This window comes from Strix aluco, chromosome 10 (assembly GCF_031877795.1).
Source record: "Strix aluco isolate bStrAlu1 chromosome 10, bStrAlu1.hap1, whole genome shotgun sequence".
Taxonomy (NCBI): Eukaryota; Metazoa; Chordata; class Aves; order Strigiformes; family Strigidae; genus Strix; species Strix aluco.
This window is the reverse complement of record NC_133940.1, coordinates 23,837,456-23,853,389: the sequence shown is the minus strand read 5'-3', so window position 1 is coordinate 23,853,389 and position 15,934 is coordinate 23,837,456. Positions and strand designations below refer to the sequence as shown.

The window sequence follows — 15,934 nt, the reverse complement described above, 5'->3', positions numbered from 1 at the left end:
CAAAATTAGATGAAAGTCCCTTTTTCTGGGAAAGACTGATAAGAATAGCTCCACTTATTGGTTAGAAATGATGAAGGCACATTTTCAAGCCTCTTCAGGTGAACACTTGTGATGGCTTGTGAAGTTATACGCATGTGTATTGCTTCAGAAAGGTTTGACCTTTAAATGAAAAACTGAATAGAAAAAAATCACAAATGGAAATTGAATCAGGTTCTTGAGATTTCTTCCAGGTCTCTATAGCTCTAACCACCTCATCACGCTTGAACTTAATGGCTTAGCCTTGACTGCTGTGATGCAAAAGTAGGGGCTGGAGGTCAGTGAGTAATTCACTGGAACAGCATTTATTGTTCCATAAATCTATACCTTACTCATGAAGAAAGATGAAATCTATTTATCTGAGCCACAACTGAAATGTATAAATTAACAGAATGAAATTAGAGCCTTGAGAGCCATGTACTTTTATGAAAGTATAAATTCTGCTCTATTTCAGTATATTAACATAAAGGAAATACTAGGTAAGCAATAGTGTTGCTTTTAAAAGAGATATTCAGAACTATAATAGCACCCGATCAATATTTCTGCTAAAAAAGATCCATGTTGTTGACCCAGCAGTCAGAAGTTATGTCAAATATTACCCAAATGTTTCTGTACTATTGTTTATGTTCTTTTAACTAAAATGGCTTTGCCTATCAGGAATCAAGCATTCAAGATAACATCAAAGATGATAACTGGGAAAGTAAAGAACATATTAAATCAGAATTGAGACTTTCCTATTTCTCAACCTTAGCAACAGCACAGCCATAGTGCAACTTTCATGTATAATTTTTATTTAATCACATGTCAAATCGAAGACTTACATGGATTAAACTTTAAAAAGCATGCTTTCAGCTATCATTTTGACACCTAGTTAGCATACAATAACTGCCTTTCAAAAGCTAAATAAAATGTTTGACATGCTTTAAATGTTATTTTCAGTTTCATTTGCTTTTTATTTCAGTTCTTTGTTGTTATTTCAAGAAGCTCAGAAAATACAATTTAATTGTTAAATGTTGCTGGGAAATGTCATATGAGATACACTCTCTGGTACGAGGATTAGAGTCTGAAAATAAATACCGATTGAGGTTGGTAATCAGAAATTTGTGAAGTTCCAGGTTTATAACACTTTTGCTCAGCGATGATTTGGCTAATGAGTTTGTTCCATGACCTCTGTGCAGCAAGAGGAAGATGGGATATTGGCTTAGCTTCTAGTTACTTCAGTGGGAAACGGCATCAGTGAAAATTTGCTTCTTAAAGCAGGTGGTGTTAAAAAAAATTTCTGTTGCTTATCCACATGAAAAAGGGTTTCACAGAATTATTCTTTTGCAGTAGCCCATAGCTGAAATATACGACATTTTCGCTTATCAGTTAGGTGCAGTTTTACATGCCTGCAAGAAATGCCTGTAGGGGCATGTAAGTATGATCTTAAAAAGGCACCCTGAGTAAGTAAGTGTGGTAGAGTTACAAGATAGTCTTGCAAGATTATTTCTCATCACTTGAGCCAAATCTTTGTGTGAGTGAATCCAACTACAAGATCTGACAATTTTAAGTAATTTCCATTTGAGCAGGTAAGGGGGCACCGTCTGTTCCACCGTTTTGCTGTGTTACTAATTCTTTCACTGAAAAACTACAAATATGTCTAGGATCATCATCCATATTGAACTTGCATTTGTCTGGGCAGTCCACCAAGCTTTTACTTGCCTTTTTGGAATTAATAGATGGTGCTTCCTGCTTCTAAATAAATTAATAAAGTGGGAGGGGTTATTTAAATCAATAATAAATGATAGCCTGAAACTATTTACATATCTCATACTACTATGGAACAGTTAGATTGTTAATCACAGTGAGAAAAATTAAAAGTATTTATCAAAGCTTTCTCTTCTTTAGAAGGAAACCAGGTGGTGTGTTTTCCATTAGCAATTAGTGAGGATGCAATATATCAGTTATTAATGTTAATGATACTAAAGCAGGAGGACTAGAAAAATTTATAACAAGAACATCAAAACGATTCTGTTGGGTTTCTGAAGTTTTATATAGCTGAAAGTGTAATGTTTTGCCAATATTTAAAAGACTAAATGTGGTAAACTGGGAAAACAGTGGTCTGTTTGATTTGACGAACACAGAAAATCAGAAGCTGCAAGGGATGCAATCAATAAAGGTGGGACAGTAGCTGATACAGCTGAACTTGTTCAATAAAAAGAAGGGCTTGTTCAACAAGCTTGATCTGTATGAGGTGACAATTAAGGCTAATATTACTGGCAGTAGTTGGGGGTGTTACTTTTTCATGTGAGATAGGGAAAATACTGATTTTAATGTCCACAAAGCTTGGACTTCTGAGATCAGCTGGATATTGTCACTTTGATGCACACTACCTCTCCCCTTCCCCCCCAGTAGACAAGCTCTTATTTTGCTCTTTTTTAAAAAAACAAATCCTGTGCAGGATCACTGCAGGTCATGTTGAAGAAATCATTAAAAACCAACTGCTAAATCATAAAAGGTGATTACAATAGTGATTCATTATTAGTGAGGTGTTTCTAGTTGTGTGTAATAATGGTGGCCAGGAGTATTCAGCATCTTTAGAGGTGCTCCAAGAGAAAATACAGATCACTGTTGGTAAAACTTTAGAAGTTAGTTTAATTTGAGTGGAAAGTGATAATGAGCTACGTTATGTATTTTGTCCATTACAAAGTAATCAAGATAGCATAGTAAGATCTTAGATTTAATGCTCTGAGCTACAGTAAGTATGTGAAATACAGACTTATAAAACAATTGATAGAAACTGTTTGGGCCATAATAGCTATGTGGTATGCTACTAAGTTTAGGGAAAGGAAAAATAAAAATACTAGCTTGTCTGTCTTCAGTTTCAACACAAAGACATGTTTCCCATTGGCTTTGTAGTTGCATCCTTTCTAGCTGTTTGTTTTCAGGTTATTCTGAGAATTTTACATTGATAGTAGCTGGATCCAGTGTGTCTCAATCAAAGAATATGGAACAGAAGATTTTTGTTTTGGAACAAAAGGTGATAGTTGAGTATAAAAAAATTTGAGCTGAAAATTGTAGTTTGATTAGGGATTTTCTTTAACAACTGAGAAGTACTAATCATAACTGAAGATAGTTGTTGTCTGGTTATTTAAGGCATGCATTTCATACCTTCCTAGCATTTGAAAGACATAGGCAACTGAGAAAATTATTATTAATAACAAAACTAGATTTTAAAGTAAAAAAATATTTTGACTACTTTTTTATTCACTGGCTGATAATAGTGGGGAAAGATGTTGAAGTAGTCCTAGTCTTTTACTTTTTTTATGCTACTTTACAGCATCTCCTAAATAAGATCTGTTTTAAATCAGAATTATCATCTAAATAGTATAATTAATTCAACATAAATTAAACAGTAATATTTTTTCTTTATGATCTCTTTTTAAAAGGATATTAATTTGCTTCAATGAATGAAGATAATAAGGTTAATAGTTTAATGTTCCTCTGTTGATATCTGCTGCTTTTTCTATTACCTTTTTTTCAGTTTTTGATTATAAATTGGCTAACCCCTGGTGTATAATTCCAGAAATCATCCCTTCAGTGTATCCAAAGCTATTTACTTTGACTCATCTTTTATTATTCCCACTGCCACAGTCTAATTATTGTAGTGAAAGATTGAACACAGAATAGTTTGGGGCTTTGATCAGTCTTCATATAAATTTCAATAATGAGAGTAAAAGGTTTGCGGTTTTCTGAGATAATTTGATCCCTCCAGACACACACTGATTTTACAAAACGCAGTGGATGCCATATGAGACCTCTGACAGAATTTCTGTCTGGGTTCATGACTTCTCTGGAAGCAAAGTTCTTTTTTCATACCAATAAAGAGTAATTTAATATTGTTAAATATGTCAGAGAAACTATATGCTACTGTACATTTTTTCCTTGAATTTTCACTTAATTTTCTCCTATCAGTCTAATTGTCTATGTTACAAGTTCCTACATCAGCAATTTCAGAATCCACTAAGAATACATAATGGGTTTGCTTGCATTTCTCTCTTTTTGAAAAAATACACTGTCAGTCAAATAAATAAAACAAACCATAATCCTTGTTATTCTATTACTATCAGTGCTAACTCCCTTTGGAGACAAATAGAAAAGCAGCTGGAGTCTGAGGATATTTTGTAATCTTATAAATTGAAATTTGAATGCCTCAAGGAGGAAATTTCCAAAATAATTGTGACAGAAGATAAGTCCCAGCTTTTGGCAAAATTTTATTAGAATTACTTGTTCCAGATCATTGTCTGATGCCTGCATGAATTAAGAAAATGGCAGCACTGCCATGTAGAGAAATAGCTGGGGTTTTTTTCATCTTGATAAATTCTTCCAGAAGTGCTCTGTCATCAGCGTTATCAGGTGTGACATACTCAGGGACACTATCAAATTAAAAATCATGAGCCTTTAGCTGATGCCAGTCTATTTTAAATCATATGGTTTTTATCTTTCCTACTAATAACATCTCAATTTATGTAACTAAACATTTACAATTTTTTACTGAATGTGAGGGTTAGTGAGGTTTTTGGTCAGGGTATGGCTTTTGTTTTTTCTCACTGGGCTAGGCAATTTATAAAAAGACGTGGTGACTTTCTGGTCTCCTTTACTGTCATCTGCTTAAGAACTTTTGCTGTATTTTGACAACAAACTGTGAAAACAAATATTCCTTTGTTTAAACTCAGTGAATCCCAGTTGCACATAATAATAATCATTGCATTCCCAGGCTTTTGCAAAAGTTAATACTGCTGTCTAACTATAGAACTTGGGCTAATAGTATTTGAAGAATACTTTATTCTTAAGATTCACTGGTATCTGGGAGATGAGAAGATACAACCAAGCATGAGTACCAAACAGCACATGCACAACGTGAGACAGCATGAAGGCATGTAAACCTCACAAGATATGCAGAGTTTTTACAACAGTTCACGCAATGAAGTTGATTTTTCATAGATACTGTGAATAGCAGATTCAGTTAAGACCAAAGAAGTAGTATATTTCATTTCTATATGCCGTAGCTATGAATCAGTGCTAGCTTGGTGCAGTTTTGTATGCAGCGAGTTAATCAGAAGCACTGCAGGGTTATTTTCACTGGATCAACTACACAAAACTTTAGTTATTCGGACTTTCGGATAGGAGTTGACTGAGACTGCTGCTATGAAGAGGGCTCTGAGAGGCAGTTGACAGTTAAGGAGGAGAATAGTATAACTCATATCAGGAATTTCTGTGGATCCATCTGTTTTTTGGATTATGCAGAGACACGCCGTGTATTTCTACCCGTCTGTGGTGGGAAAAGGATCAGCCAGCCAGTGGGAGGAGCAGGACCACTGTCCCAGCCAGCCTTCCAGAGAGCCCTGGGAGCAGCTGCAGACAGCTTGCTAGAGAGTTACATAAGGAGATTCTTCTGGTGACACCAAAAATGCGGGGAGGGGATGTGGGGGTGTTAGCTGTGAACCTTTCCCCATCTGATTTTTTTTCCAGTGGGCTGTAAGGCTTCTTCTGCAGGCACAGGAGGGATGTCTTCCCTTTCCATCCTGTGTGATGGGAAGTCATTCTGTGTTCAGGTTTCCAGAGCTCAACTGATGTCTTGGCTTGATCTGTTCCAATTTTCTTAAAGATTTGCCTAATGAGGGAGAGACTAAAATCTGCAAATTTGGTAAACAGGAAAGCAGGACTGGAAGGCAAAGTGTACTTGATGATAAACAGATGAAATCATCTGGAAAAACAGAATGGCAGGAAGAATGAATGCAAAGTGCCGCACTTAGGCTCCAGCAATCAATGGCAATAACCAGAAAGGGAAGAACTAGCAAAAGATCATTAGAAAAGGAGCTGGGCATTATGGTGGTTGGCAAGGAAAATGTGTTACGCTGCCACGAAAAAGGCAAAGCATTCGTGGAGCCTGCAGGAGATGTGAAATGATCCTTCTGCTCTACTCCATGCTTTAAAGATCTCAGCTGAAGCTCCATAACGAGTTTTGAGCAGTGCACAGAGAAGCATGTGTGAGCACGTGTGCAGGGGGGAGCAGTAAGAGATATCAGAAGGCACACAACAGATTGAAATAATAAGGTCTGTTTATTCTGAAGTAGACTAAAGTGCCGAATGCCAGAAAGATGAGTGGGAATAACCAGACCATGATGGATGGCCCTGAAGCAGCGATTTATTTTGTAACAGGAAAGAAGCAGGTTAGACATTAGAAGAAAACTTCTCCATTAGCAATGGTGACACACAGAACAGATTTTCTGGAAAAGCCATGAATTTCTTACTGATAGCTTTTAAGAAGAGTTTTCACTCACATCTGTCAGGAATTGCATAGGTAAAGTTGATCTTGCCATTTTCTTGGCTGTACCACACTGTACAGCAGCTGTCTGTGCGCATATGTAGTAATGTCACAGTGATAAAAAGAGATTTGAAAAGTAGAGGAACTTAACTTTTTAGCAAAATCTTAATACAACTGATGGTGTTCAACACCATCACCTATAGGAATCAAATATCTAGGGACCCCTGACAACATCTGCTGTGTTATAAACACAGTATATACTTTTTTTTGCATAATTGCATCAAAAATCTGATCCCCAGCTTTACTAATCGCAGCAGTTGTGGAACTGGAAAGTTTTGCATCACCTTTCAAATGGAATTTTGAGTAACATCAAGCTAGAAACATTCTAAATTGTTATTTTGGGGTTTTTTTGAATCCTGATGTTTCATGTTTCCAAAACACATGGAAATACGACACATGGAAATAAGCAGGAGAGGTGCTTATTTCTTCGCTCATATTTTCTTTTAACACTCAGACATATTTGCATTTCAGTTATTCAGCTCCTAAATCATGCAGAGTCAGTTAGGTAATGAAAATACTGTCCTGTTCCTGATGTGTCAGGTGCTTCATTTCACCTGGCCCTTCCTTTGATAGCTGTCCTTGATGCTTTTCTTCACAGCTTTCTCTTTCCCAGCTTCCAGCCTTTTACAGCTAAGATACAGGTCTGTGATATAAAAGAAATCAAAGTTGTAATGAAATGTCTGAAGGAGAGTAGTGGAATCTACATTTAATTCATTAGTTTAATGGATGTGCAAAATCTATTTAAGTTGTTTTCAATACATAAGGCTTGTTATTGTTTGTTCTTTCTCTGCCTTAGAAGAATCCAACAACATTAGAATTGTGTCACATTTTTTAGGCCCAAAAGTGTGGAACAGGTTTTAATGGGAGAGAAAATGTTTTTTGAAAACTAGAAAACTGAGCAGTGAAATAAATTGAGCCTCAAAAAGTGATTGAAATCTCCAAGTCAATATACAAAAGGCATCCGAAGACTTGTGAAGTCTGACAGAATCTCTTTAGTTTGAGGTGTCTTTCATTTTGCATCAGGGCTTACATTTTTAAAAAATAGAAGAAAGCAGTGCTGTCAGGTGAAGCAGGTTTGAAAGCAGGCTGCCTGTTCATGAAAGCCTGAAATTGTGCACAACTCTAGATAATGCGTCTTCAGCAGATAACTGAAATAATACATTTCCTAAATTGCTTGCATTAAGCAATTACTGATACTGTAGTGGAAACCATATAATTTTCTTCCTTCCTTGTAGCCTCAGCGCCGTGTCACGTTTCACCTACCAGATGGCTCCCAGGAAAGCTGCAGTGACAGTGGGCTCGGAGACCATGAACCCACGAGCGGTGCTAGCACGTCGCACCCTCTGCCCCTCGGCTTCCCCCAGGAGGAGTACTATGAGCAAGCTTCACCCAACAGCCGGACGGAAGGAGACGGCAACTCAGACCCGGAGTCCAGTAAGTGATGAACTCTGGTCATCTTAGTTGTTAAATCATCTGAGTGTCGGAAGCGGGCTTCTTTTTCAAGCAATTATTAAAACTGAATGTTGATTTTAATGTGGCCAAAGAAGCCCTATATTTCTAAAAATTTGAAGCCTGACCATTGGAAATAAAACACTCTTGAGCTGTAATGCGTTTATGGATGACCTGGTATTTTTATAGAGCTGCTGTGCTATGTGCAGAGGAGCTTTCTGACGAGGTTAACACTGTTGCCCTTACGGTCATAAATACTGTGCTGAGGGAGTTTACGCTTTTTATCGTGTTTCCCTATCCAAAAGAACTGCACGTTGTAGTTTGTTTTTACAGGAAGAACTTCTGGATGATGAGTAGGTCTGTGAAGACACTGCAGTCTCCAGAAATAAGGGTTTCTTGATTTGTTTGTCTTTTGAGAGCAGCTATGGTATGTAGAAACAATCTCAAAAGAGTTTATCATCTTCTGCCCTTATCACTGGCTTCTTATGATATTGAAAACAGTTAGGCAAAATCAAGGTGAGCTCATGACCACACCAGAGCTACGGATACTGGTATTCCTTTCTCTGCCGTGATGTGATAGCCAGTTAGAGACTCCACTGTACTTTAGTCAATTGTTAATTGTCCAGGGGCTCTTTATCTGAATTAAATTGAACCGTGCCATTGATAAAGAGACACCTGAATGTGTGTAAGCCTCTAAGGCCTTGTTAGCGGCCTAATAAGTGATTTGAAAATACATCTGTTCTGGGCAAAACTTGGCCCAAAAGGTGTATTTCAGCTGCTTTAGTGTATCGTGAAGAATGAATCAGTAAGTCCTATGCGCTTGAAATAGCTCTTTGAGAAGGTAGTTACATCTCTGCACTGGCAAATACAGCATCCAGCAGAGAGCACTACCTGTGACTCCGAGCCGGCTCTGAGAAATTCAGCCTGGCTGTTGGAAATCACACTGCTGACTTTGCCTTGTGCTGCCCAAGACTGAAGTCTGAGGGGCTGGTCTGCACGGACGAGGACTGTTCTCTCCTTTTCCTATAGTTCATGAACTATTAACTGGGGATCCTAAGTTTCAGACTGTTTCATAAAATTTGTAAAGTTGTATCGTTCCTGAAATAATGGCAGAATATTATTCTTTCTGAGCTGATAGACAGCTGACAAGAACCATCAGAGGTTTTCGATGCTGTGTTGAAAACATTATTCATCGTTTGCTTTTGTTTGTGTTTATCTATTTGAGACTGTAAAATACTCTTAAGAATACGCAAACTGAATGCTTCACAGAATGAGGGTCTAAAGGGCTACAAATATACACCCAGAGAAAGAAAATATCAAGTTATATATTGTTTGCTAGTTTTGCTATGCATACTCATGATCTGAACTTGTTTTCCAGCTCTCTTTTGTTGTCTATAACTGATACTTATGCTTTACTGAAGTGAGCATAATGTACATGGCATCAGTATTTGAGTCCTTTCATGCAGAGAGTGTGGGACAGGACTTGGTGTATGAGGAGCTGTCAGAACAGGCATGTGGATCTTTGTCTTGCCATTTACAAAGAGGCTCAGGTTTTGGATTTACCAGTGCTTTTTGAGCCCAGTTTTTCCAATTTCAGAAGAAATATGGATCATGACTCTTCTAGAATGTTGCCCTAAAAGTAATAAAGCTTTGACATCTGACTGTCATTGATACATATCACTGTGTGGAGACTAAGTAGGCATCTGATGTCTTTTCAAGTGTGAAGTTGAAGAAAGTTTAATCACCTGTCTAATTACCTGACAGTTCAGTTCTAAACTTGAAATCACGGTTTAATTAGCATTTCTGTTATGTGAAAATTTTTTTCTCTTCTAACTTGTATCTTATTGAAACAGTTTAATTGACACAATATAGTGTGATGCTTACAGTGTGGAAAGTGTACTTTGCAGTCCTTTTTAGTGTTTTGGGTTTATATTAATACCAAAATATTATAAACCAAAATATCTTGTGTGCTGATCTATGAGTGTTCAGCCTAACGTTCATTGTTTACTTGTGCATGTGTGACATATTTAGTCAATAGTGAAACAGTGAAAATCATTCTGAATTGATAGTTTCCTCTACAAACATGCTTCTAGATTTTTGATTGTTGTTTTTTTCATGTTATTTGGAGTGGCATGATATAGTCAAAGTGTTTCTATTCTTGATTCATGGACCAAAATGTTCTTAATGTGAAAAGAAAAAGGAATATATAGTCAGAAAATATGAGTAGAATTCATACAAGAGAATAAACATGGCTTTCATTCTGCCTCAAGATCTTTAATATCTGACCTGTCTTAATCTGAAACGTTCTCTAAAACATTAAGCCTGATTAATCATCTGATGGTGATTTAGTTAAACTTTGCCTACCAAGGAGACATAGGGTTGGGATGAAACAACTTCAATAATGTCTAGAGCCTACTGAGACATTAAGTGGCTTATGAAAGCTGATGGCAGATGCCACATCACACCGGGATATATTCAAAAGTGTTTTCTCCTTGTTTTTCCTGAATATAGTTCTTATGTTTTATTTGTTTCTCTAATATTGGGAAGTATTATATTTTGGAAACTTTCCATTTATTAGCAATAGCAAAGCATTTATTACAGAACACTGAAAAAGATGAGCATAACTGAAACCAACAAAAGCCAAGAACTACTGGTAAGAGGAAGCCTTGCAAATTCACATCCAATATAGGAGAAGCAAGGTGGAAGGAATAACTGTAAGAATCAAGTTGTTAGAAAACTATGAGCAATCTAGATGTACACCTTTAAAATTAATTGACTGTACTAATTAAAATTAGAATTAGGCCATTTAAAATTATTTGTCGTCTTACTTTAGTTATCTCCTCAAAAAAGTGCAATGTGCAGTGTGGTAGATGCATCATAAGGAGGAGGTGCCAATAAACTGTCACACAAAGTAAATAGTAATAGAAAAGTGCATGTAGGTTTGTAGAGAATGTTATCCTTAAGTAACAGGACTAATGTAAATGGTATTCATATATTTTCTGCTCATAAATTGCTCAATCTAATAAGGATGCTCCAATAACTCCCTATGCTAAGGATTTTAACCGTCCCACTTTTTTTTTTTCCCTCTTTTTTCCCCCTGGATTATGTTGAAATATAAAATACACTACAAATGTAGACAAAAAGTAACAAATTCTCTTTAGGTAGAATTCCCTGGCAGACTGTCTCTCAGTGGCGCACACTTAGTGGCTGTAAGCAGTAATGTTGACCAAAGGGGTTGAAAGGTACCTGTTAACGCCAGTTATGCTTGGTTATTTAATACATGTGTAACATATTTATGACACATTTTCATGCTTCACCTGTTTTTATAACCTTATCAAAATGATTTGGCTATTTTTTGTTCCTCTAGAGAATAAAATTATTTTTCTTACTTTTATTTGGAGAAGCAGAATACACCCAGTTCAGCTAAGAACTTGGACACAGGAAGAGGAATATGATTCGAGCTTTGGGGGAAAAAAAAAGGCAGAAAAACTTAAAGTAATCTGCAATTAAATAATTGTAATTATTTTGTATAAAGAAAATGGAAGTATAAACAAAGATAGTTGAAAATTAAAGGACTAGTTAATGAGGCAAATCACACTGAGATTTCAGGGTTTTGAATAGGAGAAAACTGGCATCTTAAGGAGGGGGGGTCTCCATAATGATATTTAACATTAATTGGTGACTCATAAGCCAAGAAAGCTGAATTGAGAAGGTGTAGCACTAAGGAAAGGACGGCCAAAAGGCGAGTTGATATGTACTGTAACTTCATGGTCGCTTGGAGCTGGTGTTGCCAGAAGCATCTACGGCTGCTTGTTTGCACCTTCTCTTGTAGCAGCACAAATATTTGTGGAACTGTTTGGGTGAACTGGATAGAAGAATTAATCTGGATTCAACCTCATCTAGGTGGGGAAAAAAGTTATTTTTAAACAGATCAATTCCCCAATTCCATTTGTTACATGAGGCACTACTTGTGGACAGCAAACAAGTGAATGACTAGGTGGGGAAAAGCTTATGCTGGCTTTAAGTGATCATCAGACTTCAAGAGAATTAGTCTTAAGAAGAATTAACACTGTAATCTATGGTATTTAGCCACATAAGAAGGAGGTTTGCAGAAAGGATGACATCTGTTCGTGATTAAAGATAGCATAAAGTAGCATATATTTCTTCCCCAAAATTAAAAGCACACTTTCACCTTGCCTTAATGTTTGATAAGGACGATGTTGATGAGAGCAAAGACAGGCTGATGAAGAATGATGATAATGGAACTAAAAGTCAGAGCAGGTTCAGTGCATTCATGTGGAGGAGAGGAGATAATCTTCCTCCCAGGATATCAAAACTGATAGTGTTTTCCATATTTTTCTGTAATTCTAAGACACAAGGTGTCAACAAAAAGAAGCGTTTGGTCAAACTTTGCTACTGGAAAACATTTACAAGAAAGAAACTAAGATATACGTAAACAGAAAACAATAAATGGTATTGTAGGTTTCCCAAGAATAGTACTAGATTATCTCACTTCAGTGTCGTGTATTTTTAATACATGTATAGCTAGTCTATATAGATTTAAGAACTAATAACTATTATTCTGACATTAAGCTGGAGCATTAGTAATTAAGTAGGAAAAAACAGATTAATACAAGAATGGAAAAATCTCCATCATTATCTTCATTAATGAGTTTGGCATTAAAAAGCAGGAACGTGTCAATGAAATATTCTGCCATCTCAAAGCCAAGCATCACTGAAGATAAAGAGGAGGAGGTGTGTATGACACAAGAATTGGATTTTGCTAAGGATTTGGAGTAATAGCAGTGGGATGAAATCTAATAGTTGAGAGTCTTTCTCATAGGAGCGGGTGTATGTAACTAGTGTATAAATCACCAGCTAAAAATGACATAAAGAAAAAAACAACTGAGTATTCCAAAGATAAAGTATAAATCACCAGTACCTAATGTGATTGTGAAAAAATCCTGGGTTACTCCTAGCACAGGAAAGAAAAGTAAGAAAAAAAACCCCCAAGGCATTGATGATACCCCAAGTGGCCTATTATAAATAGTGTTGGCTTCCCACATTAAAGAAAGGTGAACTCACCTTATTATTAATAACAAGGGAATGGAATGCCTATATACAGAAAAAGGAATTAATATTGGCTTCTTTAAACTGCAAGATAAAGGCTGGCTGGGGATTAGGACTGCTTTCAAGTAACAGCAGAGAATGTGGGCCAAAATGAAGCGCTGGGTTGCTTCCCAGGCAAATGAACAGGTGCTGTCTGTAAACCAGCCGAGGCCAGAAATTTGGGGATTTCAAACAAGATCAGTGAGGAAGTATAGAAGCTGGGAATGATAATGCAAACCAGTTTTAGAGAGAAGCTTGATAAATTTATGAGAGGGGCAAATAAATTGCCCTCCATAATAGCAGCAAATCTAGTTTGTGATCCAAGAGGTCCCATTTCTAGGTCGGTAATATAAAAGCTGTTAATGAATGTGTTTGCCGAGTCTCAGTTCTGTGCTAGCCCTTGGCTTCCAGTTCCAGCCCCAGGCTGGACACCGGGCCGGTGCATCACCCGGCTGGGGAACTTTGCCCTGCCACTGCCGAACACCCGTGCTGGCGGGGAGCTGTGCTGGCAGCCCGGCCCTTTACAATCGCAGGGACACGCTTACCTTCACAACAGCTCGCAGTGTCCCGTAAATCTCGTTGTTGTCGTCTTGAAGAAGAAAGGGTCAGTGTTGCACACTGACGGCAGGCAGTTGAAGATAGAAGGTTGCTCTCCCTGGGGAAAATTGGCTGCATTTTTTGCCATGCTGACTTGTCTGATAATCAGAAACTCTGCAGTTGCTGAAATATACTCTTTAAACATCATCAGTAAGACTGCTCTGGCAGCTGGACTTCAGACCTCATGCTGGGGCACAAGAAAAAATAAAACTACAAAGTTTTAAGTATCTTGTTCCCTGTCCGAAAACTGAGGCTAGGAGTGCTTGCCAGCAGATATGACCTTTTTTTAATGGTGTTTTCATTTTTTTGTTCTCTCCTTGTGTGCTTTTAGTTCCACAATAAGGTTGAAATGTAGCAGTGATATGTTAATTTGGTTGTTGTTGAGTTATAAACACACTATGGCGCTTAGGTCTAATTTGAGTGAAAAAGTAAGATGCTGTCATTAGTTAAAGATAATAAATCTTGGCCTAAAATACATCCCAGTCTACCACAGCTGCCCGTTGGGTCCTTTCACTTCTACTGTATTGGGTTTTTCTATCCCCACGGCTGAACACTAATAATTAATTCAGAAAGTGCTGAGGTAATTAATCTTTCTGAGGCAATAGTGTTTGATTGATCTTCTACCTTTAATCAAATTAGCTTGTACGTAGGTGGGGAAATGTAATGGCTGACTACAGTACTGTACCACTTTGTGAAATGCCAACCTTTCCGATGACCTCCTGAGAGCGCGCCCATGAATCACGTATATATAAACCACCAAAGCAATCATTAAGTGGCTGTTTGATTTAAAAGATGGGGAACTGGCAGAGATCAGAATCAGAATGTGCTCAACATTCACATTTTAAAGTATGTCTCCTTTAGAAGTGCAACTTTTTATCTTCATGGCATATGTTTGAGGGCATTGAATGTCACAGGGCTGACAACTTGTGTGGATTTTCCAGATGTTTTAGCTATCTTTCTAAAATAAAATAACTGTCTAGTCATAAGCACATACAGTGAAGCAAGCCAACAGAAACTCCTATAAAACTAAACATTATGATATTCTTGATTTGTTGATGACTGGAGACTGGAGAGGGGGGAATAGGTCAGATTGGAGAGGTGAATTTACAATGATACAGATGAGTGGCTTTTACAAGCGGATTTTAACTTGTACTTAAGAGGATACAGATTGTGTATTCAGAAATAATTCCATGATTTAGTAATTTGATCCCTGAGTGCCTGACTTAAGAGTTATTAATGCAGCTGACATAAAATGGAAAAAATGGACAAAGCAAATTAAATGGAAAAATGGAAAAGCAAGAAGATTGTACGGCTCGGACTCTACCAGTCAAACACAGCACTATAAACACAGACTCTGATTTTTAAAATCTATACTTTCTGTGAATAAGGAGCACTTTCTATAAATTATTCTAAAAGTAAATTCTAGATATTTTATTGTTGATATCAGAATGTAATGCCTCGGTGTACATTTCCTACTGTTCAAAGAAATGTGAGCTAAAAGCAAGTTTTCCAAGAGGCACCATATTCTTTCATGCAAAATCAATGGGGATTGATGAGGAAAATCAATGGGGAATATCTGTTGAATTTTCTAGACTACATACTGGGATGAAGTCAATCAGGCAATAATAATGTGTTTGTAAATACCTTCTAATGTTACTCTTGACTGAGGTTTTCATAGAAGTTACTTTGTATAAAAAGATTAGAAAGAATAGCTCCACCTTGCAGTTTAGGAATCAGTCATTTCTTGTGAAATAATAAGGAAGGCCTTAAAGTGTTTGTTTTGTGGGGTTTTTTTAATAATAAATGAGATCTGACATCTATGAACAGTGATTTAGTGGCAGATGTTCTGTGATATATATTTATGTTATCACTTAAACTGACATGGTAATGGATAATCCTGGTTTTTTCTGTTTGAAGTTTATGAAAGTTTTAAAATATAGCAAGCAGCCTGATAGGGCAGAGGTGGATAGAAAACAAATTTCTTCCCTCTACTTTTTCAAACTCCTTTTAGATCTGACTAGCTGTCATATTTGCTGTAAATAAAGGCCCTGAAGTTTGGCTGTGTAAATGGAATCTAATTTGGAGCACCCTGTATCCAGGAGTGTATTAGGGCTTTGATGGTTACGATAGCTTGAAAAATCACAAAGGGCACAGATTAAAATGGAAAGTTTATCTGGAGTGTATGAAAGCTGAAGTCATTGATAGAGTTCCCTTCTGATGACAGCTTTGAAGACGAGTGTATCCTACGTATCTTAAATCTAGTTATGGATGAGATAGAAGTTTATCACAGGGAAGCAGACCTCTGCGAGCAAAGCAATCCCTTATCTTGTCCACCGGGTTTGCAAATGACAAGTGTGATGCCTGGGCACAAGTGCC

The 15,934-nt window shown here is 37.0% G+C and overlaps 1 protein-coding gene across 2 annotated transcripts in view; it reads left to right on the top strand.

The window, feature by feature from the left end:
* Positions 1-15,934, top strand: part of PCDH11X (protocadherin 11 X-linked) — a 512,943-nt gene that overhangs the window by 367,465 nt on the left and 129,544 nt on the right. For both annotated transcript variants that reach the window (XM_074834783.1, XM_074834781.1), the window contains one exon: positions 7,639-7,837. In XM_074834783.1, coding sequence (XP_074690884.1) covers positions 7,639-7,837 — 199 coding nt within the window. The remainder of the gene's footprint in view (positions 1-7,638; positions 7,838-15,934) is intronic.